The sequence below is a fragment of the Ambystoma mexicanum genome, chromosome 6q (assembly GCF_040938575.1).
Source record: "Ambystoma mexicanum isolate Mex_15411 chromosome 6q, UKY_AmexF1_1, whole genome shotgun sequence".
In the NCBI taxonomy this organism is placed as follows: domain Eukaryota; kingdom Metazoa; phylum Chordata; class Amphibia; order Caudata; family Ambystomatidae; genus Ambystoma; species Ambystoma mexicanum.
The window spans coordinates 489,794,779-489,821,375 of NC_090937.1; the positions used below are offsets into that span (position 1 = coordinate 489,794,779).

Consider the following 26,597-nt stretch of genomic DNA (forward strand, 5'->3'; position numbering starts at 1 on the left):
GACACACTAGGAGAGGAGGGGAAAGGAGGGTAAGGAAGGGACACCAACCACGGGATAAGAAAGGGCAGGTGGAGAGAGGAAGATGTAGGGTGGGCCTTATTTAGGTAGGTAGCAGACCTTCTGGTGCTCCTTGATCGCAGTCTCGAAAGCACGTCGAAGATTCTCCCCCCTGCAGAGTACTGCATCGCAGTACATACACAATATTGTGACCCTCGAAAGGTAAGGGTCAACAGCATCGTGAATGGCCTGTGAGGCAGCAGGAGGGATGCACTCTCCCACAGCAGTGTCTCTTGTGGTGACAGGAGCGGAAACAGAGGATGTGGTAGAGGAACTCAACCTACTACGTTGATCACAAGGTACAACCTTGCGAATGGCCCCACCGTGGAATGACCTTAGGTGTCACTTCATGGATGTCATACCAAAGCTGTACGAACCAGGTCTCCCACGGCTCAGCACCATTTTGCACTGGCTCAAATTTTGCATTTCGCACATGCTTTTGGTATGTCACCATGAATGGTAAACAGCCGCCACACACAAGACTCACGGCGAGTGCTGGTAGTAGGGACTTCCACTACCTCATCCTCTTCATCCTCCTCCTCTACATCCTCACGCCTGTTCCCCTCTGCAGGCCCTTGGGCAGGTGGTGATGGTGGAGGGGTTGGGAGTGGTGCTGAGGCAGATGTAGCTCCAGCTGGAGCAGCAGCAGCCATGGATGCCATCAGGGTTGATGAGATAATCTCAGCAAGAGCAGCAAAGACAGCAAAAGTCAATCTGCAATAGCCAGAAGCACAATGAAGATCATATCTGGGGTGTGGCCTTTTATAGGGGTGCTGGTGCGTGCTCCGCAGACAGCCGCACTGTCTGCGCATAGATCGAACACCCCAAAAAGGCTCAAAAAGTTCCAAAAAATTTACATTCACCACGCTCAGATTTTCGATATGTCCGCAGACATGACGGTAGCCCGCGGACATCGCGTATTACATACAGGAATTTTGGGGTGGAGAGGCATGCAAATGAGAATGAGCAGAGCCAGGGATTGGTCAGTAAAGTTTACTGGGTGTGTTGTGTAAGGAGAGAGTTTGTCAGAAAGTCTTTTTCCTGAGAGAAGAACAGATAGCTATAGCTGTGTGTTTCAGAAAACAGATTATCTGGATTTTGGGAGACTCATGGAAACATTGGTTGGAGGTGCATGCAGAACGCTGTGGAGTAGCTGCAGATCTTGGATTCCCTCATGTGGAAGTGCACTGGCATGGAGTGCGTGGAATGAAGTGGCTAGACTTGGTACCTCTCTGTTCTAGTTTGGAGGCAGAGCATCATCCAGACATAATTATAATTCATTGTGGAGGGAACAGTTTAGGACATGGGTCTGGAATTTCATTGCAATTTGCAATGAAAGAAGGATTTGGGAAGGTTATGGACATGTTTCCAAATTCCCAAGTAATGTTTTCTCGTATTGTGCAGAGACAAATGTGGCTGCGTTCTTCTTCATTTGGTCCACAAATGGAGAAAGCGAGGCACAATGTCAATAATGCTGTTTGTGCCTTTCTAAGAGATATTGGCATGTCCTCTTTTCACAATGAAAATATTATGTTTCGTAGCACATACATTTTTCACAGAGATGGAGTCCATCTTAGTTATGCTGGCAATCAGATTTTTCTGAGAAATGTACAAAATGCATTGCGACCTTTTTTGGAATTACAGCCATCCATTTTGCAATAGGTGTTGACTATCTGAAGTTTTTCAAACACACAAAAACCACCAAAAGGCTCTTTTCAGAGCCACCACTTCCTCCCATAGAAAAGTGCAATGGTTATGTTAGGGCAGCACCCCAAAATTTTAGATGCCCGCGAACTGTCCGCGGACCTCTAAAAAATGCAAGGGCCCTGCTCCATTTATTTGCCATTTCTATTTTTAAACTGTGAAAGGCGGCTCTGAAAAGAGCCTTTTTTTATTTTTGTTGTTTTATATTTTTTGGGGGTTTTTACACACAACACACTAGGAGAGGAGGGGAAAGGAGGGTAAGGAAGGGACACCAACCACGGGATAAGAAAGGGCAGGTGGAGAGAGGAAGATGTAGGGTGGGCCTTATTTAGGTAGGTAGCAGACCTTCTGGTGCTCCTTGATCGCAGTCTCGAAAGCACGTCGAAGATTCTCCCCCCTGCAGAGTACTGCATCGCAGTACATACACAATATTGTGACCCTCGAAAGGTAAGGGTCAACAGCATCGTGAATGGCCTGTGAGGCAGCAGGAGGGATGCACTCTCCCACAGCAGTGTCTCTTGTGGTGACAGGAGCGGAAACAGAGGATGTGGTAGAGGAACTCAACCTACTACGTTGATCACAAGGTACAACCTTGCGAATGGCCCCACCGTGGAATGACCTTAGATGTCACTTCATGGATGTCATACCAAAGCTGTACGAACCAGGTCTCCCACGGCTCAGCACCATTTTGCACTGGCTCAAATTTTGCATTTCGCACATGCTTTTGGTATGTCACCATGAATGGTAAACAGCCGCCACACACAAGACTCACGGTGAGTGCTGGTAGTAGGGACTTCCACTACCTCATCCTCTTCATCCTCCCCCTCTACATCCTCACGCCTGTTCCCCTCTGCAGGCCCTTGGGCAGGTGGTGATGGTGGAGGGGTTGGGAGTGGTGCTGAGGCAGATGTAGCTCCAACTGGAGCAGCAGCAGCCATGGATGCCATCAGGGTTGATGAGATAATCTCAGCAAGAGCAGCAAAGACAGCAAAAGTCAATCTGCAATAGCCAGAAGCACAATGAAGATCATATCTGGGGTGTGGCCTTTTATAGGGGTGCTGGTGCGTGCTCCGCAGACAGCCGCACTGTCTGCGCATAGATCGAACACCCCAAAAAGGCTCAGAAAGTTCCAAAAAGTATGTAGAAAGCCAGGGTCATTGTCTGGGACATGTGCAATGGTGAATTGTTACTGTAAAATACTTTGGATTGTCTGAAAAAGTACTTTTAAAACGTTTGTGGCCCCGACATTGTCCGCAAGTCAGGACACCCGCTCAGCGTGGGTGCGGCCACATGATGACGTCGCGAACACGTCCACGAAGGGAACGGGTGTCCGCATGACACCAAATGCACAGGAACGGTCGTGCGCATGCGCGCAGGTGTTCTACGGACAGTGTTCGGGTTCTCAAACTAATTAAAAGTGTGACACAAGTGAGACGGACAGTTACGGACAGGCGCGATGTTCGTAGGACTTATGGGTGTGGTGCGCATGTGCGTAGATGTTCTACAGACAGTACGGACAGGTATAGTGTCCTTAGGAGACCTCCATTTTGGTTAATTACGGACATCCGGACACCGCGTGTGTTCTAAGAATAGTTCCATCTTGCTTGCGGACAATACAGACAGGTATAGTGTCCTTAGGACACCCTCATTTTGCTAATTACGGACATCCCGGACAGGTGCGCTGTCCAGGGACACCTTAACTGCCTGCTTAAAAAAAATAAGACACAAAGGACTGAATTAAAACACACATCATATTTTTTTGTAATTCTATACAGATATAAAATTTTTGGAAGAGACGGGGAAGCAGAAACTGATACAAATACAGGGGAATTAGGGGTTTGGAGAGGATGGATGGGAGGGGATGAGGGGATGGAAGTCTCATCAAAACGTTTTTTCTTAGTGTTGAGGGTTTGGGGATAGTTGACTGGGACATGGAGAGGGGGGACAGGTGCATGTGGGACAATGATATTTAATTTTTTCTTTTATGTGGTCCTCCACAAAATGTTTCAAAAGATTGAAATTTTCCATAAGCATGTCCATTTTTTGTTTCATGCGCTGCAGAGTATTTTCTAATGTCTCTTTTGGTGTATTATTTTCAATGTTTGTATGGTCTGTTAAAAAAATATATATATGTTAAGTACACTTAAAGTAATGATTATTAATGTGCTTATATAGAGAAGTGTCTACCATTAGTATGAATGTCTTCAGACATTTCCTCACGTGGGAAATTTTCCTCAAGCCATTCCAAAGTACTGGACATTTCTGTGTAAAAAAGAAATATATTACGTACCAAATACAGAAAGTTTAGAAATATATAAGAAAAATGAAGTTTACTTACTAGTTTCTGGTAAATTGTGTTCTTACTGTTGTGTAGGTCTGCTGTTGCTCCTAGCTGTGCAGTTTCTGTGAGGTAATTATGTTGGAAGCATATCTTTTTGTTTTGGTATATTCCATTTTAGTACATATGGTATTTAAATGGATGGTTGATGTGTCACATATATAGGTTCCACTTCTTATTTATTATTACAGATAATGTGTTTACATGCTGCTTTTTGAACTTGTTCAGTGTTTATATGGCATGATAGAACAAACAAAAAGATTCCCCCTAAGTTTTTGGGTAGTGTTGCTGTTGTCCGCGTCTGTCCGCGGACATACGCACAGTCTGCGGACATCAACATCACTAGCGGGGGGTTCAGCATGTTCTATGTTATATGTATATAAAGTAAGGGAATCCTAGTAAACATCTATCAAATTCACACTATGTATATGTATATTCAGTAAAAAAAAACTTTGATAAAGGGACATTATGGTTAAGTTGCACTACTAAAAACCTATGAAATTCAGTAAAAAACTTAGTTAAAGAGAAGTTATGGTTCCAAGTCAAACCGAAAAACCCCTGTAAGCTAAGCAACCATAACTCGCGCCACCACCGTGCATTGCTAAGACTAACACCCAGGACATCAAAGATGATTCTATTTGATGATTGAAATGTGTCGGCATGATAGATACTGGAAAGATGGAGAGACAGTCTGATGGAGAAGGCAGTTGACTTGCGCAAGACGGGAATGTGTGTGGACCCTTATAATTTACCTGACTGTGTCCAAAGGGTTAGAAAAAGGCTAATTGAATTATTTAAAAGCTCTGTGATTGATATGATACAATCCTATACCTTCTTCCTTTATAAAATAAGAATGAATAGTCATTAAAAGGAATATTTATAGTTTCATTAAAAAAGGTAACACCAATTTTGAGAGAAAGCGATAGTTGCATAAGTGACTAAGAAGAAATATCAGCAAAAATTGTTGGCCGTAAGTGGGAGAAAGGAGTCTCAGACATTTGAAAGTTAAATGAAACTTTTACTGAAAATGGGATCCTCTCATCTTTTATTTTTTGTTTGTTCAATTGAAACACAAGTGGCTGAAAGCAAGGGCAGCAGCATCTCAGCCGTATCACTTGTACGGGCCTATGCCTCTTGCCTTCTATATTAAAATATACTGTATATTTTATTATCCACAGTAAAAGAACAGCCTTGTGTAGGTTTCCAATGATTAAATGATATTAAAATTGATGCATTTCCGCCTCCATTGCTATAATTCAAGCTTCTGTCTCATGTTATTTGACAGAGCCTCCTGAATGAGTTTGACCACCGTTTACTCTCCGCGGCGGAAGCGTGTAAATTGGCAGCAGTATACAGCCTGTACACTCCCCTCTTTGTTCTTACGAGTGTGGTAAGTAAATCTGGAAAGAATTAAACCAAGTTGTAAAACAGGAGAAATGTAAGTAGGAGGGTAAGGAGGAGTCCGACAAGCAAGGAAGATAGCAATATTAGATTGTTTTTAGTTGTTTTGCAAGTTTCTGCTACAGTTAAGACTTCCATGGGGTTGTGGCGGACCGACGCAAGAAGTTCACAAATACTTGTGCACGTTCTATTTACAAGCTTTATTTTTAGGTTTTCAGAATGGAATTTCTTCCACATAATTGTCAGAATGCCATTTCTTATCATAGAATGTCTCTTTGTGCTACAAATTTAATCCATTTCCCAGGTTGCAATGTCGCTACCTATCTCACAATGGGCTTCATTATAAGACTGCCGGTCCGGAAATAAGGGTGCCAGTAGCAACGTATCAGCACACTTTCCAGACCGGAAGACTACAACCCTGCTTTCCTGGGCCTATGTGCCCGGCAGGTCTGACCTGCTGGGCGCAACAGCCCCGGAAAGTAGAGTTGTCAAGAAGCACCGGCACCGTTAGCAATGGTGCCGGTGCATCCGTCTCCCCACTCCCTGGAGTCCTATCGGGAACAGCATTATCCGCTGCCTGATATCCCGGGCCGCCAGGACTTGTAATGCTGCGGTGGCACCGGGATATCAGGCAGTGGAAACAGTGTTTCAATTCGGCAGCAACCTGCCAGTAGAACCGGCAGGTTACCGCCAGACTTATGAGGCCCAATGTCTTTGGAACACTTTGTCAATTTCACTAAGTTTCCCAGACTGCAACTTCAGGATTCTCTTTATATCGCAATGCCTTCTGGATGCTTTGGAACTTTCGCTGTGTTTCCCAGAATGCAGCATCAGGGTTCTCTACCTCACAATGTCTTGTAACACTTTCACTATATTTCCCAAAAAGCAGCTTCATGGTTCTCTTTTCTCACAATGGTCTTGTAAACTCTTCAGTAGTTTAACTACATTCCCCAGAATGCAGTGTACAATGACAAAATGAGAGCGTTTTGCACAGAGTAGAGTGCAAAATGAAAGCATAAAAGCAACACTTATTGCTTTTAAGCTTTCAGTTTGGTGCGGCAGCTCATGTTAGTGTCCTTCAAAGGCAAGGGAGGGGCAAAAAGCAGAGTTTGCATCTTTGCTTTGCTTTCCTTCTCCGTCTAGGAAGAGTGCCAGGTTTTGCGCCTGCATGAGGTTTTCATGGTGGTGTAAAACCAATAGATTCCCATGGAATCCACTTTGCATTTGCACCTGCTAATGACCAGGCTGATTCCATAGGAATCCATTATTAAATGCTGCCTCCAAGCATAATTTGCAGGCAGCGTTTATTGTTTTGAAAAACAGAGGCTTACAGGGAAGAGTAAAGTCGAGTGGGCCTCCTTTGACTCTTTACATTTACACTCTGCCTTGCACATGTTTAAAATTGCATGCATGGGACCCAAAGCATGTACGTGCTGAGGTTGGTGGTCCCCTGCATGTAATTTGCACTTTCTTTAAAATGGCTGCGTAGGTCTTTTAACACGTTCAGTACATTTCCCAGAATGCACCTTAAGTACTCTTTTTTTTTGTTGTATCATCCCACAATATCTATAAGACTCTTTGTTACTTACAGTATGTTTCCCCTGATGCCGTGTCTGGCCCCAGTTATGCAATTTAAACCCAGGGTCTTTCCTTCTCCTTACGTGTTCCTCGTGTGTTTCCTCTCTCTGACCCTGGTCGTTCCGGTTACCACCAATATTGGGACCTCTCCATCCTCTTAATAGCACACTGCTCTGCTCACTAGGCTTCCCTCACATCTCCCCACCTTGCCAAACCTCTCATGGTTTTCATTGCAGTGTCTCCAGCATCCCTTACTCATGAGGCAATGCTCTCCGTTGGGCTGGGCTTGCTGCAAATTTCCCAGCACAACCTCCAGGCAACAGAACCCCGCCAACAAACGGGGCTCAAGTCAAAACGTTTTACAAAGTGCGGGCGCTGTCCCCCGGGTGTGTTTTGAAGGAATTTTTTTTAAAAAAGTAGAATGTGCTGTTCGCTCTTTTCTAAATTGTGCAACGGCCGGGATTCGAACTCTGGTTGCTCCGCCATAAAGCTTCAGGAATTTCTTTATACAAACTGTTGGAATGTCACATATTGACATTCTACCATACTGACATGTTTTGTTACAGATATTTATATATAAACAGTGCTCACCTTTTATACTTAACCAATAATGTTATTATTGATATTAATATTGTATTTGTGTCGCGCTCGTACACAAGTGTTTCAGAGCGCGACAAGGCAAGGGAGGGGAACAAGGGAGAACAAAAAAACGACCTTACTAGGCCCAGTGACATTGAGAATGTGCAAGTGCATAGGACAGGGAAAGAGGAAAAGTGCATGGAAGGGGGGAGAGGTGGAAAGTGTGTGGCAAAGGAAAATCAGATAAATAATAAAATAAATAAATAATAAATAGCAACAAACAGTGGTAGTGCTGCATCCAGCAAGTGGCAAGTGCTGGGTTTAAGGCAGCAGACAGGGTGTGTCTGATAAGTGCAGGAAAAATGGGGGGGGCTGTATGGTTACAGATACAGACCCCAGTTCAAGGGATTGCCAGGAGGCAGTGCGGGTGGGTGGCAGGGTGAGCAGGTACCTAGGCTCGGAAGTCAGAGGTTAGCGAGGTGCACAGTGCTGAGAAAGAGAAGATCAGCAGTGAAGAGGAAGGGCGAATGCAGAAGCAAAGAGCGCCAGGTTTTTAGGTGCTTCCAAAACCAGAGATGGTTCTCCTCAAGTTTCAGTGTTGCAAGGAGGCTGTTCCAGAGGGAGTCCCCAGCCGAAGAGAGAGATCTACCCCCAGCTTGTTTCTTTGAAAACGCTATTAGACAATCTCCTAGACAAATGCATATTTGTTGGTACACTTTCTTCAGTTGGTAAAGGCGAATTGAATACAATTTGAATATTTCACTCTGTGACGTCACTTGTCATTGTGTACGTCTGAGTCCCCCACTTTTGTTTTAGCCATTTTATTTTAAAAACTCCACCCTTGGGTACTGTTCAAACAGTGTCACAAAAGGAATGAATAGCCATTTGCAACTGTGGGCCACCTTTTTATTGGTGCTTGTTGGGGACAATTTTCATGAATGTGCTAATTCCTCTCTTCCTTAGAGACGCCCAGCTCTTTTGCTGAACTTTGGGACTTTGTACTTTTAATTCTATTTATTTTCTGTGTTTCTTTCTTTTGTCTATGGAGTCTAATAAACTCCATAGGCATCATCTTTTACATTATGTCACACATAAGGAATTTCAGTGCAGTGACACAGGGAAGTCTTTTAGATTTCCCATGGTTTAAATACCTCCTGTGGGCTAAACTACTGTTTCCCAGAGCAGTAAAGTGAAATTGACTTTACTTAGCATTGTACTTGCTAGACCCAGCACACCCTATTTTACAATAGAGTGCTGGAGGGGTTACTTAGTATCCCCTGTGTCTAAATGTTCATGTTACATTTTATTTTACCCTTTTCCTCACAGAATGCTGGTGGCAGTGGTTTCGTTCCAAACTATCAGGGTTTGCATTTACTGCGGCTGTTCGCAGCTCCGGTAACGCTAACCGCGGCAGCGATCTTTTTCAAAATGGTGCTGAGCCATCTTTGACAAAATGGTCCCGGGTCTATTTTTTCGACATGTCTTTGTGGAAAGGTCCTTCTAGAGAGTTTCTCTGCGCGCAAACCAGGTCTCTTTGTTAATATCGCCTTTGGCAGGCTTCAGGAGTGAAACCCGCCTCTGGCTCCAGAGTGTCTGGGGTAGGCAGGAAGTGAGGGAGGTGCCTGAAACTCCCCGTGCTTAGTCTCCTAGGCGACCCAAATGCACTCTGTGGTGATTGGCTGGCTGACTGTCCGGCAAGGACCGCCACCCTGCTAGGTGAGTGACAGGTAGGCTGGAATGAATGGGAAAGAACTGAATAAAAGGCGAGTCTTTTGGCTTGGAAGGCAGAGTCGACCACTGGACGAAGGAACCGAAGAGGAGCTTGCAACTCCTGGATCGTTGGTTTGCCCGGTGAAGCCCTGCTGCCGTGCTGACTTGCCAAGTTTGTATCGACAGAGAAGCCCCTGCAAGGGCGACCTCTCCCTTTGAGTTGGTGGGGCCAATCAACTCCAAAGTAAGCCACCTGGACACCCATCTCGAAGCTGATTGAATTTCCTCAGAGTTGCTGCAGGAAACCGTATAGCCAGGGAGAGAGACACCAGATTGTGTGCGTTATTTTTAAGCGGGCCTTAAGCTTTTGGAAGATCCTCCGGACTCCCACAATGCAGGACTGACCAAGCCTGAGTGCCCTCAGCAGAGTGCGGGACCCCAGAAGCAAGGACAGTGCACCTTGACCGCCAGGAACCGCGTTTATTGCTATTTGCTGTACCGCAAGGAGCTGAAACGTGAAACAGCCGCTGAAAGTGAAGTTTGCCGGTTGCGGGTTTTGGCAGTTCCAGTGCAGTGCAGGAGTCCCCCGACGTCCTCACTCTTGTCCCCACAACTGAGACCCAGGAACAGTGAGATCTGCAGAGTTGCACAGGAACAGAAGTCATCAGCTGCATCTTTTCTTCTTTACCAAGCTACTGTAAAACAAGTCTAAGAGAATTTACCTCTTACTGTAGAAGTGCTTGTAACTTCCACAACTAACAAGTCTAATCAGCTTGTGAGCCAACATTTGATTCTTCTTTTCATCAAAGACTCCTAAGAACTTGTGCAGAGACTTTTCCATTGACTTACCAGGCGTGCTTTCTCCTACCCAAGACTTTTGCCCGTTGACTTTGGCTTAGCCTATTGAATTGAATGTCTCTTCTAGTGAACTCTAAAAGTATCTGCACTGCTTAAGAATATTTGTGGTCTCTTGTGTTCTAATAACCTTTGCCTTTTACCCACTTTTTAAAGAGTGGTCTGAATGCCACCAGTTAGATATTAATGTCCCCTGCACCCTTGTTACTGAAGTCGCCTGTGGGTGTAGGTTGTGTCTATGGGCCATCTCCAAAGGGTCTTGTCTGATTCAGAAACTCAGAGTGTACAGTATTGAAGTATATTTGTGTGTTACTATTCTATTGCTCCCTTCTGAAGAAGGCTTTATAACTGACTGATAAATTAATAATTGTTTATGCAAGAAACCTTGAGTGTAAGAGTTTATTTGAATACCTGTAACTGTGAATCTTTGTGTGAATCTTTGTGTACCTCCACTACAGCTCACATTTCCCCTCTTGAGATAAGCCTGGCTGCTCAACACGCTACCAAAACTGTGTAGTACAAGCTTATACCAAAGGTTGGGTTGCCTATACCTGTAGTCATAGTTGTTTGTAGTGTTCCCACAGGGTACATCCAAACTTTGCCTAACAGTACCCAAGCCACTTTTATGGCCCAGTTCGACCCTGGACCCAGCAAACACATCATGCACTGCTGCACTCTCTGGGCAAGGTTTCCTGCAGTTGTCTGCAGCATCTGCTTCCATCTCACTTGATCCAAGTCTTCATAGGTCGCTGACCTCCTTCCCCCCTCTGCATGCTTTATCACTTTCTATTCTGAAACTCCCCAGTCTTTAACCTATTTGTGGGTAGTTCCATGCCCTGTTCCTACTGGCCTTATTGGTTTACTGGTCTCTGTTTCCTCTTTGTCACTGTAGCATGCTCATTTTCTGACCGACCTCTGATCACATCGTCCAGGGAAGGAAGGTGATAAAATCTTAGGCCACCATTTGCATTTCATTTCCCCTTTTCCCTAGAGCTGGTTGGCTAGAGGTTTATGTTCTCCAGGGTAGACTTGCTGGGTTTCTGCTTGCAAAGGTTCTGCATGCATCAGATAAGTGTTTGTTAGTATTGGCGGGAGATGCTGCACCACAGGGGCACTTCTTGTGGAGGCTGCTAGCCAAACAACACAAAATATTGTGATAATTATATTGCAGTCCTCCAAAATTTCATATCCAAAAAAGTAGAGATAATTCCACCTGAAAAAAAATTCTAATCATTCACCCTTCATCACCTTCCGTGTTAGCAGGCGCTAGTTATTGACTGAAGATCAATTTCCTTAAAGACGGGCAGCATTGTATATATGAATAAAACATCTACCACTCTCGACTTCCTCCAGTCCAGTGCTCAAGCACGCAAAATAAAGCAATGATTGAACCTCAGGTGCAGTGCTGGAGAGCATCTTGAATTCGTTTTGGTGGTAAAGAAACCTTTACTGTCATCAAATTTAAAAGACAAATAGACCTATAAAATGCATATGGATATACATACTGGCAGAAGGTTTTAATACATTCCCAGAGTGCAAACTTCCCGCTTGGACCCCTAGAAGTATGAGTGTACATAAACCAATTTTCTTCATTATCTTCAATTGTATTATGAAATATGTTTTGCCAACTATTGTGTAAGACATCCAAATAAATTAAGTTAGTAGAAGGTTAAAGAGTGACATATTGTAGAATGGGGTTCCAAATGCAAATTCTGGGAAAAGCCACGGAGAACACAATTATTTGAGACTGCTTAGGCAAACCCCTAAAAATCAGTGCCTATTTGATTGCAGACCAATTGGGCCACAGTTTCAGAAAGGCTTCTTTCCACAAACATGGGGTTCAAGACACTTGGGTACGTGAATTTCGATGACCTGGAGCCCCAAAAGGTACTGTATGTACAGACCGTGGTCCTTTTAGGAAGACTGACTCTTAATGTGTCCATGGGTAAAGCAATGACATTCTGAATGATTAAAACTTTAATTTGTATTGATTAATTGATAAGTCAACGAGATGCTCTACCTTTTAAAAAAGTGCACAGCACTTTTAAAGGATGCATTTATAAATCAAGGTAAAATGTGCTCAAACTCTTCAGTGGATAAAAATCAAAAACGTATTCAGAGAAGTGAGTTAGCCTTACATTCTTTCCTTTCTTTAGATGTAGGAAGATGGTTTTATGGAGACTTTATAGAAGACAAAAAGAATGAGTACCATGGAAAGTGCATCGAGGAAAGGGTGGGGAAACAGTACTTGGCAGGCACATTAAGGGAATTTATAGGCATACGACTGGGTATGGACGAGGGAGCAGAGGGCCCACTCTGCACCTATGTATGTAATAGGTTTCTAAATCTGTAAGTAAGATTGTATCTTTGCACAGATTCCTGCACTTGTTATCCCTTATTTATGAATTTATTTTATTTGTTTGGGTTTTTCGTAAATATGTTCTCGCTGCAGGATAGTCACATCCGTGCACATGAAGGCACTGGGTGAGGCTCTTTGAATCCTGAGCGTCCGTTAGTTCTGCTGGAAAAGGTAAGCAAAGAGCTAACAGCAGCCGAGTGGATGGACATTTCATGATAGCTGACTACAAATTGTTTCACCATACTGCGGAGGGTTCAACCAGATTAGGAGTGTCACTAGGTTGAGAAAATTGTTTGAGGATTTAAAAAAGTGATTTTGTTGACCTGTTGGCAGAGACAATGTGATTCGCTAAATGGGATTGTGTTTTGCCTCCGATACTTTCTTCATATTGACCCCTAGGACATTTCATCAGCATCAAGTGGAAAAGACTGGGATCTTCCCTCCGTTCACGTAGCACAGCTCTAAGATTAGATCTTAATTTACGCAAGGCTTCTGAATTCCATGCCCAGTTTGGTCTATGAGATTCCTGCACCTTTGTTTCCAGTGGGGCTACCAAATTAACCTACATCCTTTAAAGTGGAATTATATAATTCGGTGAAAAAATGAATATCTGCATTCTGTTAAGTTATCGGAACTAATAAAGCATGACGTACACCTGAAGGCAACTTGGCACTAAACCAGAGGTAGCAGACAGAAAGCCAGAGTCGAAGAGTTAAAACAAGAGTCTTCAAAGCGTGACGAAAGGACAGAAGATTATCTGTTACACCGAGGGCCAATGGGAGAGAATTCCATGCTTTCGCTGCAGCAACAGAGAAGGCACGTCCACCTATCCGAGAATACTTTATCCAGGGAACTTCAATCGTCACAGAAGATAGGGAGCAAAGTGCTAAAGGAGGGATTTAGGGACAGAATTTGGTCTTACGGTATTCAGCCCCTGCTTGTAGAAAGCTTTTTGCACAATGCACAAGGATTTAAACAGTATACGCTTCCCAACCGGAAGCCAGTGTAGCTGACGTAGGACCAGGGTCATATGAGAACCGAAAGTGGGGTGCAGTATCACTGTTGCAGCCATTTTCTGCAGGAGCTGAGGACGGCGAATTAGATGGGCAGGTTTCGACAGATAGAGCGCGTTGCAGTTGTCAATTCCGCTCATCACCACGGTTGATACAACTGGAGCATGAAGTTTAGAAGGAATAAAATGTAGGACTTTGCGAAGAGACCAGCTTGGCAAATAGAGGCCACCTGGTCAGACATTGATAGTGAGGCTGAGATTTTGACACCCAGAACTTGGACTACAGTGGCTGGTGAAGGAAAAGGTCCAAGGCCGGAGGGTCACAAATCTGGAGTCCAGAAGGATAGAGGGTGATCAAAGCCTATGACCAGTATCTCCGTCTTTTCCCTGTTCAACTTAAGCCAATTCCTGGTCACCCATCCACCCACGGCCTCTAAGCAATTCCTAAGCCGAGCAGCTGTATCAGGCCGAGATAGATCAAACCACAGAATAATCTGCGTGTCATCGGCGTAGGAATAGCATAGGAAGCTGTGGGAATGGATGAGGCCAAGAAGCGCCCGGATGTAGATGTTGAACAGAATAGATGATAAAGTGGAGTCTTGAGGGGACTCCGCAAGACAGGGACACTGGTTTGGAGGGAAAGGGAGAAAGAAAAAAAGACTGTATGTGTCCCGACAGAAAAGAAGAGAACCTGGTCAGCGCATGGCCAGATAGACCTTCAGAGGACAGTTGGGCAACCAGGTTGGAGTGGTCTACAGTATCGAATGCTGCAGAAAGATCTAATAGGATTCATGCCCCCACACCACCATGGTCTACCAGACGTGTAAGGTCATCAACCACCGAAACAAGGACTGATTCTGTAACTCTGCTGGGGCAGAAACCAGACTTGAAAGGATCGAAAAAAAGAGAAGATTCCAGAAAAGAGCCAAGAAGAGGCGAGACCAAGGATTCGAGCAGCTCCATGGGGAATGAGAGAAGTGAAATAGGATGAAAATTATAGAGAACCGTGGAGTCCAAAGAAGGCCTTTTTAAAATAGGAATAGCAAGGGCATGCTTCAGGTCATTAGGGATATAATTTACTGCTACGGTAATCCAGGAGATGATTTCAGCCGAGATGTCCTTGAGAATAGAAAGAGCGATAGGATCATGCAGAGATACAGATTTAAGCCTGTTAATAGCAGACATATTGTCTAGAGATGAGAAATATAGAATATTCAAGACTAGACCTAGTGTCAAGAGAGAGTAGACTAAATGTAGCGGGATGAGAAAAAGAGCTTGTGATTTTGCTCCAAATAGCAACACTTTTTTCATCAAGGAATTGAGACAGAGAGGAGTGAAGCAAGAGTGTGTCTTAGCTTGCGAAGACAGGGACTGAACTACCTCAAATAGTGTTTTAGGTTGATTTATAGCACTCTTCACTTTCTCACTAAACAAACATTGCTTAGCAGAAAGAATAACCTTCTGATATTTGACTGTAGCCTGACGGAAAAGAATCTTATCAGCTGATTTATAGCCAGTTCTCCATTTCCTCTCCGTCTGCCTACGTAAGGTCCTAAGAGATTTCAAGGCATCATTGAACCAATGTTCAGACGGGCAGCTTCTAGATAAGCAGCCCTTGAGAAGAGCCATGGAGTCGGCTGCATCGCTAAATGCCTGAGATAAGGTAGTTAAAGTACAGGAGTCAGTCTTAGCACAGTGAGTGGCAATAACGTTTCCTAAATCCTGACGAGAAGCAGAGTGCCAACTCTGTTTCCAAGTGGCCTGTCTGGATCCAGACGGAGAGGGGGTCTCAAAGCAAATTAAAAATTGTACAATGTAATGGTTGGACCAGATAACAGGAAGTGCCGGAAAAAAAGAAATAAGGGCCAGGGGGGCAAAAATAAAATCGATTATGTAAACCAACTGATGTGTTGGGCAACCAACCTGTTGAGACAGGCCTAAGTCCATCATAGAAGTGAGATACCAAATGCTCATTGACTTTCTGAACTGGAAGATTTAAATCACCAACAACAAGCAGATTTGGGAATTTCTGCTGGAGTTCAGACACGTATACTGGGAAGTCGTAGCAGAACAAACGATCGTATCTAGGAGGGTGATAGACCAGTAAAACATCTATGGTAATAGTAGCAGAGACTGGAAGGCGGACTAATAGGCTTTCCATTTTAATATTGTGATTAGTCAATACAGAGGGAGACTAGTGAATTTCTGCTTGGTCAACGGGGCCAGCACAGGCTGAATAAGCTTTTGGTAGTTCCTAACTAAAATAGTTCTACTTAGCATTGCAACAGGAGGAGAATGCATTTTTCACGCAAAGCAGAAAAAGATGAGCAGATGGCCAGACCAATCCAATGGAATACATCCAACCAGACCATCATATACATTTCCAGGGAGTAGCCAATCTAAGACACTGTCCAAAGAATTTGGCTGAAATTTTGTAGATAAAATTGTACGTACCTCCCCCCTCCCTTACCCCCTTCACAAACCACCCCTACCAGACTCTGGAGATCTTGGGAAAGATCTGTTAAAAAATAAAGAAGTTATTAAAAAAACAAAAAAACGCAGTTTCAACCTAGTCCCCATTTATTTCCCCATATATGAAAAAACCCAATTTTTGCTCAAGCACACAGCCAAAACCGCTGGATGGAATTGGACCAGGTACAAAACAACTTTGGCATGAAGCGTTGATTCGCAATCTTTTGGGGGACTGGGGTTATTGTGTCCAGTACTTTCAAAAAATATTTGACGGAGAAGCGGGTGCCCCCTTCATTTATAAATGGAATTTGTCCATGTTCATGTCTTACCTGGCCATCCAGATAATACTTGTTTAATTTTGAACCAAGCTTGGGAATTTTTCAATGTTCTGTATCTGTCCCAGACTTTCCTTGGATAGTATAATAAGATATCTTTTTCAAAATCATAAATGTATTTTTGCTCCTTCCCCCAGTTTCTGCTTCACTCTCAGCCCCAGACATGGCTAATTATTATTCTTAAAAAATCTCCCTCTTGCGGTTTTCAATTTCATCTTCCACCACTCCTTCACCTGTTTTTTCGTTTCCGCCTTCTATCTATTGCACCGAACTGGTGCCCCTGGTGACTCTTTACCTTCTTCCTTAATCCCTGCTGTTTACTCTTCACTTCTTTCCTACCTCACTGCCCACTTCAATTTGTCAGTCTCCTCTGCCACCTTTCCTGGTTCCTTTAAACTCACACCAATCCTTATTATGCTTAAAAAACTCACTCTTGATCCCGCTCTTCCCTCTAACTTTTGCCCCATTTCTCTTTTGCCTCTCTTAACTAAACTGTTGGAACGTGTCATCTACTCCCAAGTCTCCTCATTTGTCTATCAACACTCTCTTCTTCCTCCCCTTCATTCTGGGTTTCGTCCCCGTCATTCTACAGAGACCATTTTTCTGGTGGTCTCAGAGTCTCTACTCTCTTCACTCTATGCCAAACACTCCTTTGTCCTGGTATTCCTTGATCTGTCCGCGGCTTTCTATACTGTAGACCATTCTATTCTGTGCGCTCATCTTTCTCATCTTTGGCTATAGGTTTCAGTTTTTGATTGGTTTCAATCTTATCTCACTAACCGCACCTTCTCTGTCTCTTAGGCTGGTCTAGCCTCCCATGTCCTCCCTCTTTGCTGTGGTGTGCCCCAAGGATCTGTTCTCTGTCTTCTCCTATTCGGTCTCAACACTTCCCCTGTTGGTTCTATTATTACTTCCTTTGGCTTTTCTTACCATCTTTAACCAGACGACTCACAGATCTTATTTTCCTTTTTCGTCCTTTTCGGATTCTATTCAATCCTCCCTTTCAGCCTGTCTGCCATCTATCCGCTCTTGGATGTCTTCTCACTATCTACATCTTAATCCATCAAAAACTGAAGTTCTTATCTTTCCTGCTATCACCATTCTTTCTCCTCTTCCTCTACTCTTTCCCCCCTTCTTTACAGCCTATCTCTGCTTCGGCTCGTAATCTTGGAGCCATTTTTGACTCTTCCCTCTCATTTTTATCTCATATTTCTTCTATCTCCCGTTCCTGCCAATTTCAACTTTTCAATATCCGTAAGGCTCGCTGGTTCTTAACAATCCATGCTTTACTCATTTCGGCTTAGTCTTTTCCTGCTTATTCTATTGTTATTGCTTGTTACTTGGTCACCCTGTCTACTATCTTGCTCCACTGCGCTCTATTTATCATTCTTCGACCCACATTCTTTGCCCCATTTCTCCTTATCATTCGACATCCTCTGCTTTGCATTCTCTTTGGTGGCTGTCTTTCGAAGGCCGACTTCTGTTTTAATTTCTCTGCTTAATATTCAAATGTCTCTATGGTTTCGCTCTCGTATATCTCTCCACCTTACTCTATCTATTCTCCTTCCCGCTGCCTCTACTCCCGGTCTCTTTTTCTTCTGGCTGTTCCTCATCCACCCTGTGCCTCCTCATTTCTGCTGAAACCCCATGTTACTAAAAATTCACATAAAGGTCTGGGACCCCCTTTACCGAGAACAAACACGCCAAATAACCTGTTCTATGAGAAGGTGCCCACTCAGGAGGGTCTACAACCACGTTTTAGCTCACTGTACCTTTCACAGAGGAGAAATATTAATTTGTATATGTGAGGCACTCATGGTGGCAACAGTAAAGACAGACACAATTGATAAGAGTTAAAGGGTGTTTATTAAACTGTATAATGGGTGAGATAAACACCTAATCTAAACCTAAATCTAAGATGGGAGCAAGCTGCAACCATCAAATAATAACAAGGCAGTCTTAGTGGCGTCTTGTCAAATAAAAAGCGCCTATCCTAAAAAAAAACTATTGCCAATCCTTACCGCTAAGTTATGAAATAGTGTGGGATAATGCTCACAAGAAAAGAAAGAAGTGTTCACAAAAGGATAAATCAGGATGGTATGGCCGGGGTCTCCCTTCCCCATGTTTTTAGCACGGGACAAGGCGGGACTCTTGAGCACAGCTCACTCCTGGGCCTCGCCAGCACGAGGTTACAGTTAGTTTCCAAAATATCAGGGCCTTCTGTGGCCAAGTCTCTTTCACACAAAGGGCCTCATTACAAGTACACCAGTCCGGAGTTAACGCCGCCGGTAAAACCATACCGGCACCGTTTTCACGTCCGCCCAATCATGACCTGCGGCCCCGGAAATAGCACCTCCCCCAACCGCTACCGCAGAGTTAAGGGTCACTTAAAGTCCACCTGCACGGAAACCCCACCGTTACCGGCAATACGAAACACCACGAGCATCACAACTAGCGCGGACACGGAAACACCGCCAGAAAAATGGCGTTAAAACCGTGATCACGGTGGCGGTACCGCCGCCACCGCGAACATGACGTTAAACAGTGCCTGCTGAACTGAATCAGGGTACAGGTGCACCAAATCAGCCCAGCTGGACCCAGCAGCACACTGGGAGCCTACAAAAGGGCCACACCCAGCCCAACACAACACAGAACCATGCAGGCAGCAGCTCTAGTAGCACTTGGACTGGGCCTACTCAACCAACAGCCAGCACTGCACATGATGGCAGTAATGGTGCAGAGGAGGAGGCGCAGGCGCCAACCAGCCAACCCTGCACCTATGGTAAACCCCATTGTCCAGCCGGCACAACCCCGCAGGCAGCCTGCAATACCACGCATCAGGGCCTCACCCTGGAACCTTACCCCAGGCCAGATCCACACACTATACCGGCTGGACCATCCAACAATCCTGTACATCACTGCCATGATTGAGGACATCAGCAGCCACATAGACACCCCCACCGCCATCCCCCCCCTCCTGAAGGTTGTGTCTGTGCTGCATTTCCTTGGCACTGGCACCTATCAACACACGGTCGGTGAGCTGCATGGCATATCACAACCCTGTTTTTCAAAAATCCTGGTACAGGTACTGGATGCCCTGTTGCGCCATGTGTCGGAACACATAGCCCTACCCCGTATCCTCCCCGAGGTCATTGCCACCAAGTTGGCCTTCCATGCCATAGCAGGCATGCCAAATTGCATAGGTGCAGTTGAATGCACCCACATTGAGCTGACAGTACCACGTGCAATTGAGATGGTGTTCCACAATAGGAAACAGTATCACTCGTTGAATGTACGGATGGTATGTGATGCCACGCTACTGATTACACACTGCTGCGCACGTTTCCCAGGCTCAACCCATGATTCAATGGTACTGCGGAATTCCACGTTGCCACGGTACATGGAACGCTATGCTGGACAAACCACATGGCCATTATGTGAGTACAGCTGACAATGCTCCGACCCTGTTGAAGTGGTGTGTGTGTCTCCAGGCCAATGAATAATGTGAGTGTGCCGCTGTGACCGCACATGCATCACCCCCCCTGCCATCAACCAAATAGGCAGCGGATCCCAAACATCACAAAGGAAGACATGACAGGTCAACACAGTGTGCCCGTACACACCCTGCCACATGACACACACAGCCGATACTGTCACTGTCCCATACACCTTGTGCCACTGCTAACACCCACCCACAAATGGAACACTGCCCCCCCAATGCACATGATGCCTGTAAATGAGACGTCCTGCATTAACTACTTCATTACAGTGGAGTGACTCTGCCATGTGTGCACATCACTGCACTATGCCATACTCACAATCAAATGTCACCCGCAGGGCAGAGTACACATGCACGTAAATGTGTAGGTCAATATCCATTTGGCTACATCCACTGTGATGGGCAATAAACACTTCCAACCACTGCATGGCACACATGCATGAATGAACAATGATACAAGATAGCACAGCATCAGATGAAGACATGATACCACAAACACTGACATGTCCCCCCCATCTACATCCCATGTAGGTGATGCTGGATATGCACTCATGTCATGGATGATGACACCTGTACGGAGACCAAGGAACAGGCATTAAGAGCCGTACAATAGGGCACATGTCCGCACACGTGGAATGATTGAGAGGACATTTGGACTGCTGAAGGCCCGGTTCCGCTGTTTGAGCAGATCTGGCGGATCACTGTTGTACAGCCCAGTGAAGGCGGGTAAAATCACGCTCGTATGTGCCATGATGCACAATCTCTGCCTGCGCAGGAACATCCCAATGCCCCCAGACGCAGATGAAGAAGATGGGGATGGAGATGGAGATGGGGATGGGGATGGGATGGCACCACCTCCACCTGGGGGTCCAGTTGATGGCCAAAGAGCACGGGATGAACTGATTCGCATTTACTTTTGAGACACAGCACATTCACAGCAATGCATGGACATGGTGATGACAATAAATGATTTGTTGTACTGCAAATGAAATGATAGATGTCCACACATGTATGTTTTGATTTCAAATGATGATATATTGATGAATTAACAACAGGGAAGGAGGTGCAATGGTTAGGGAAGCTGTACACCCGTGCCCACCCACCACCCAAACGTACCCACCCCCACCCAGGCCCCAATGTTCAAACACCCAAAACAACCTCCCCCACCACCCAAACGTACCCACCCCTCACACCCTTCAAGTCCACGTGTGTCCTGCAGTGCCCCACCCACACACATGCCATCACTTCCGTGTGCGCTTCTGTGCCTGTGCCCGAGAGCCCCGTTAGCCGACTCGAGCGCCTCCTTGGACTGGCAGTAGTGAAGCTGGATGGGGTGGTGGTATTGGATGGCACAGAATCAGGTATAGATGGCATACGTGCAATATTTGCCTATTGCCCAATCAACATGGACTCTATGAGCCTGGAGGTGTTGTCATTACCCTCCCGCACATGGCGTGCCAGGGTGACAATATTGCTGGCAAAGCGTCCAATGGACCTTGATAGGCGACGCATTGACATGCTGTAGCACTCCCTCTGCAGCCTAGATTCCTCGAGCTGCCTCTCCACCAGCTGGGTGAGGGTAGCCTTCTGCTCCTCCATCCGCTGCATGCGGGAATTAAGCTCTGCCATAGATGGGGTGGGTGACCTCATGGGACTACGGAGTGATGTGGGGCTAAACTCCAGCTGATGGAAGGATCCAAGGTCATCAAATGTGGGCATCTCCCCCTGTGGCCCAGTATCAGTGCTCTGCCGGGGCACTGTTGTCACTGCAGGCCGCCTCCTCTGCAGTGCAGCTGCCTTCTGTGTTGGTTTGGGTGGGCATGATGGGTTCCTGTGGCACCTGTGTTGCCTCAGGCAGCGTGGAGACGCTGGGGATGTCGGTGGTGGTGGCCGGCACATTTGTTGCAGTTGGTACTGGGGGCAGAGATGCCGAACTGCTGGCAGCATCCTCTTGTGCAGGGGCGGTGGCTTGGACACGTGCCGGTGCAGATTGCCTGGCCTGTTGTGCAGTATCACTGTCACTTGATACGGCTGTGGGGACACAGAGTACATGAAATTAGTGTTGTGGTGGTGGCCGATGGGTGCAACACATGCATCATACAGGTTGATCATTGAATAGTGTTAGTTACATGCATCTGATTGTTGAGGGTATGCATTGTTGTGATATTGGTTGCCATACGGATCATGATGATGGGTCATTTGGCCCAGTCATGCACTGCTTGGGGGGGTTGTTAATGGGTCCTTTGGCCCAGTCATGCACTGCTTGGGGGGGTTGTTAATGGGTCCTTTGGCCCAGTCATGCACTGCTTTGGGGGGGGGTTGTTAATGGGTCCTTTGGCCCAGTCATGCACTGCTTTGGGGGGGGTTGTTAATGGGTCCTTTGGCCCAGTCATGCACTGCTTTGGGGGGGGGGGGGGGGTTGTTAATGGGTCCTTTGGCCCAGTCATGCACTGCTTGGGGGGGGGGGTTGTTAATGGGTCCTTTGGCCCAGTCATGCACTGCTTTGGGGGGGTGTTGTTAATGGGTGCTTTGGCCCAGTCATGCACTGCTTTGGGGGGGGGGTTGTTAATGGGTCCTTTGGCCCAGTCATAAACTGCGTTGGGGGGGGGGGTTGTTAATGGGTCCTTTGGCCCAGTCATGCCATCAACATATTCTCATGTGGCATTCATGTTTCACCACTTACCAGCATCTGCAGGTGGGCTCACTCCTGCCTCAGCCTCCCCGATCACATGGATGCCCTCAAGGTGGAGGACACTGCTGCAACACTCCTCCAATGCTTGCAGCCTCAGTGGGGAAGGGGGTCCTCCACCTGTCCTACTGCTGCGTTGGCGGTGTGTGGAGATCAGGTTCCGAACCCTCAGCCTGAGGTCGTCCCACCGCTTGTGGCAGTCCTTGACGCTCCTCACAGTCAGGCCCACAGCGGTACGTGCTGCTTCCACCCACACTTCCTTCTTCCGCTGCTGTGTGGCACGCCGTTGATCGGCACTGAACAGCATCTCTGCATGCTCCACTGTATGCTCCACCAGAACAGTTATCTCCGCCTCACTAAAGCGCTGTTTGCGCTGCCTCTGAGCTGGAATCCTGGCAGACATGCTGGTGGTCCCTTTTGCCTTCTCACAGTGTGGATTCTGCTTCTGCTGACTCTGGATGGCAATGGATTGTGCCTTATATGATGCCGCCTCTCTGTTTCCTGTTTTGGCGATCATGGTATTTCCGGTTCCGTGTCCGTGGCGACGGAGGCGGACATGGGTCTTGCGCTACTTGTGGCAGCGCTATGTGAATTTCCGTGGCTTTTTCCGTGATGGTGGTAACAACGTTTCCGCGCCCATGTGGTGCGCGTGACCGACAGCACGTAATCGGACGGTCTTTCCGCAACCTTGCGGACACAGAAACTTTGTTACCGGCGTCACGGAATCACCGCGGTCCAAACCTGACAGGTTGTAATGAGGCCCAAAGTCTCTTGTCTCAGAGGACATGATGTGGCATAACAAGAAAACAATAAGTTCCTTCAACAAATCTTCACATGGTGATTACTCTTCACCTTAGGATCCCCCTCTGCCGTGCTCTGTTTTTTTGTGCTATGTAGGCATAACTCTGTCGGGTTCACTACGGTCTTTCATTCAAAACGTATAATTCACTGTGGACAACCCTCAGCCGGGTTCACTCTTGTCAAATACACAGTTCACTTTGCTTCATCACAACGCGGGATTCACTCTCGCTAGCTTTCCCCTTGGCATCCTTCCGTCGGGCCATTCTAACACAGTTCATGATTCTATCATCAGAAAGCGGCTTCCCCTAGCTTTCCTTGGTAACGGGTCAGAGACTTTCGATTGTACAAGGGATTTGGCGTGGCCCTTGTAGGACCACTGGGACACCTCACGCTGGCCTCTCCTAGGGCCTTCTGGTACTTGTAGTTTCAACAAAGGGGCCAGCTAGAATCATTCAAATGGGCGCTCCTTCTGCGCCTGATCACTCTGCAGCTAGCCCTTCACTGGGATTTCCCAATAGTTCAAACACACATAATTTCTTTGTTCACAAGTTCCTTGATTTCATAGAATGTTGCCAATTGCAACCTTCAGCTCAACATAGCTTGGCCTGCTATCAGCTTTCTCCGATTCACCAGCTGTGCTGAACTCGTTGGCGTTTCATCTCTCTGGAGTCAGGGACGGTACCACGGTAGCAAACGCGTCTTCCTGCCTTGGCTATCAGCGTGGGAGGATCCTGTGCACCCTTGACATCTGTTGACCCGCACATCAGCTGGATCTCCCAGTTTTATGATTCCTTATACAGAGGTTTCACTGGTCTGGGTTGGAAAGTGCAAGGGCACTTCCCTCCTTGTCGTCGTTTCCGGTCTCGCCGCCTTTCTTCTCCGTTTGAACTGCCATCTTGGATTAGCTGCTTCCGCGTGCGGTTGGCAGTTGCTGGATATGCAGGTCCACACTAGGGCACTGGAGTGCTGAACAGAGGATGAGTGTGGTGGAGCCTGTTTGTCCAAAATTCAGTTGGCCAGGCTACAAGAAGGAAAAGGTACAGATCCAACAATATTCCTCATGAGGCTATAGTTGAAAACCATTGAAGAGTCTCATCTGTCACCTTTCTTCACAGCTGAGGGAGCACAAATAGCCTTGACTAAACCTCCACCACCGGACACCTATATGGGCTCACATCGCAAAGATCCATATAATGGCAGAGAAGCTATCCTGAGATATGCGTGAAATAAGAGCCACATTGAATATAGTTCACCAGCATTGACCATTTATCATGATTATCCCGATCGAAGTCCAGAAAACACGAAACACTTATCACACATTTTCATGTTTATTTTTATTTATATAAAGGGAGGAACACAGCTCTTTTGATCACAAATGAACATCCAATACATAAGAAATCAGATATGACGGAAAACAGTTGGCTTCTTGCAATGTGGTGAGTTTGAGTGACATTCTCAGGGGATATGGACGTAGTGGAGAATACACCGAGTTTAGCCAAATCCACTCCATCTTTAGTGTCCATAATAACTGAGGATATTCACCCAAAAAAATCAGCAATGGCTACAATCGTCGACCCTAATTTAAGAAGCTTTGTTTTAGACCCTAGAAATATTATAATCACAAATGTGGACAAGCCCAATCCAGGGAAGCACTGAAGAATAAAATCTCATCGTGGTTCAATCAAAAGGTGGGCTCTAACTGGGTCAGAACTCAAGACCTGAAAGTCCTTCAGAGAATACAACTTAACAAGTGATGCTCGTCTGATAATTCTGACTGTATTGTTATCAGTATTCTGGTCTAAGTAGCCTACCTTTGTTTCTGAATAGAATCACAAACCTGCACGCAAATGCCTCAGCTACTAAGTTAAGAATTGTCCTGAACTGATTTGGGTATTTCCCCTGAAGGAGGCTGTATAATATACTCAGTCTTATTCTTTCTTTAGATTTTTTTTTTATTGTTATGAATTATAGATTGTGCGCTCAGTTCCTGAGCTATTTTTTGTGTGTAAATGTTTGTATGTCGGTGCCCTTAAGCCTCAGGGTCAGTGGAGCGTGGTATAAATAAAATAAAATAAAATCAAAATCACAATCATTCTGACAAGGTTGTGCACGGGAGTAAATGGAACAGTCAGTGGAGACAATACATGGGTGTACCTACATAGATTAACGACAACCAACATTATAAATGTTTATGTGCAGGTAGGCAGTACGGCCCGCTATGTTAGGGATGTGGCCATGATGGATGAAGTGCTAGAGTGAGGCAGAGAAAGTGAGGGATAGAGGCAGGTTGCAAGCAATGGAAAAATGTTTGCTAGAAGGCAGATGAGAGGTGGGTTAAGAGGGTTACTTGGAGGTGAAGAAGTAGGCTTCTAGATTAAACAAATCGGTGTGGACTGTTTCTTGAATGTCGGGGGGGAGGGAATTCCATGCAAGTGGAGCAAGAAGAGAGAATGAATGGAATTGAGAGGAAGCACAGGGAAGGCGAGGTGCCATAAGGGTAGTCGAAGAGTTGGAATGGAGATTACAAGAAATGTTGTAGAGTTGGATAGATGAGGATACATACAGTGGTTCCTTACCATGGATAGATGTGTGAACCAGGAAAAGGAATGTAAACCTGGCCCTATTTTGCATCATCAACCATACAGGTGACAGTACAAGGAAGTAGGTGTGAAGTGAGGGAGTTCAGAGAGTCCTGGCAGCAAAGTTAATGATTTTGTTGAGAGGACAGAAAGCATAGCTGGGGAGACCAAAGAGGATTCTGGCACAAAGTTCAGTTTAGAGAAGATGAGTGCTTAAGCAATGCTTGACTGTGTTTAAAGGAAGGAGGCAGCTGATTTTGTTAATATTTAGGAGGTTGTTGCGAGCAACCATTGTAGTTTTGGAGATGAAAGTAGAGAAGGTGTGAGAAAGGTCATAGATGATGCTGAGGTTTCTAGTTGAAGAAGATTAGGGGAGAGTGTCAGGTGGGAACTGGATAGGCATGCGAAGAGATGAGAGAAAGTATTTGTCAGGGAAGAAGTGCACCTCTGCTTAGGTAGAGTTTAACATCAGAGAGTGAAAAGGCATCCAAAATGTAATGGCCGAGAGTTGGACATTTTGATAGAGAGATCAGAGGAGAGTTCAGAAAAAGAGGTAACGATTTGGGTGTCATCCATGAAGAGTTGGTACAGGAATCCAAAGGAGAAGATTAATGCCCCAAGAGAAGAGG

General features: G+C 45.7%; 1 protein-coding gene across 1 annotated transcript in view; it reads left to right on the forward strand.

Annotated features, from left to right (window-relative positions):
• The window catches only part of ALPK1 (alpha kinase 1), a 642,651-nt gene that overhangs the window by 504,083 nt on the left and 111,971 nt on the right, over window positions 1-26,597 (forward strand). The window contains exon 9 of the mRNA XM_069630980.1: window positions 5,385-5,489. Coding sequence (XP_069487081.1) covers window positions 5,385-5,489 — 105 coding nt within the window. The remainder of the gene's footprint in view (window positions 1-5,384; window positions 5,490-26,597) is intronic.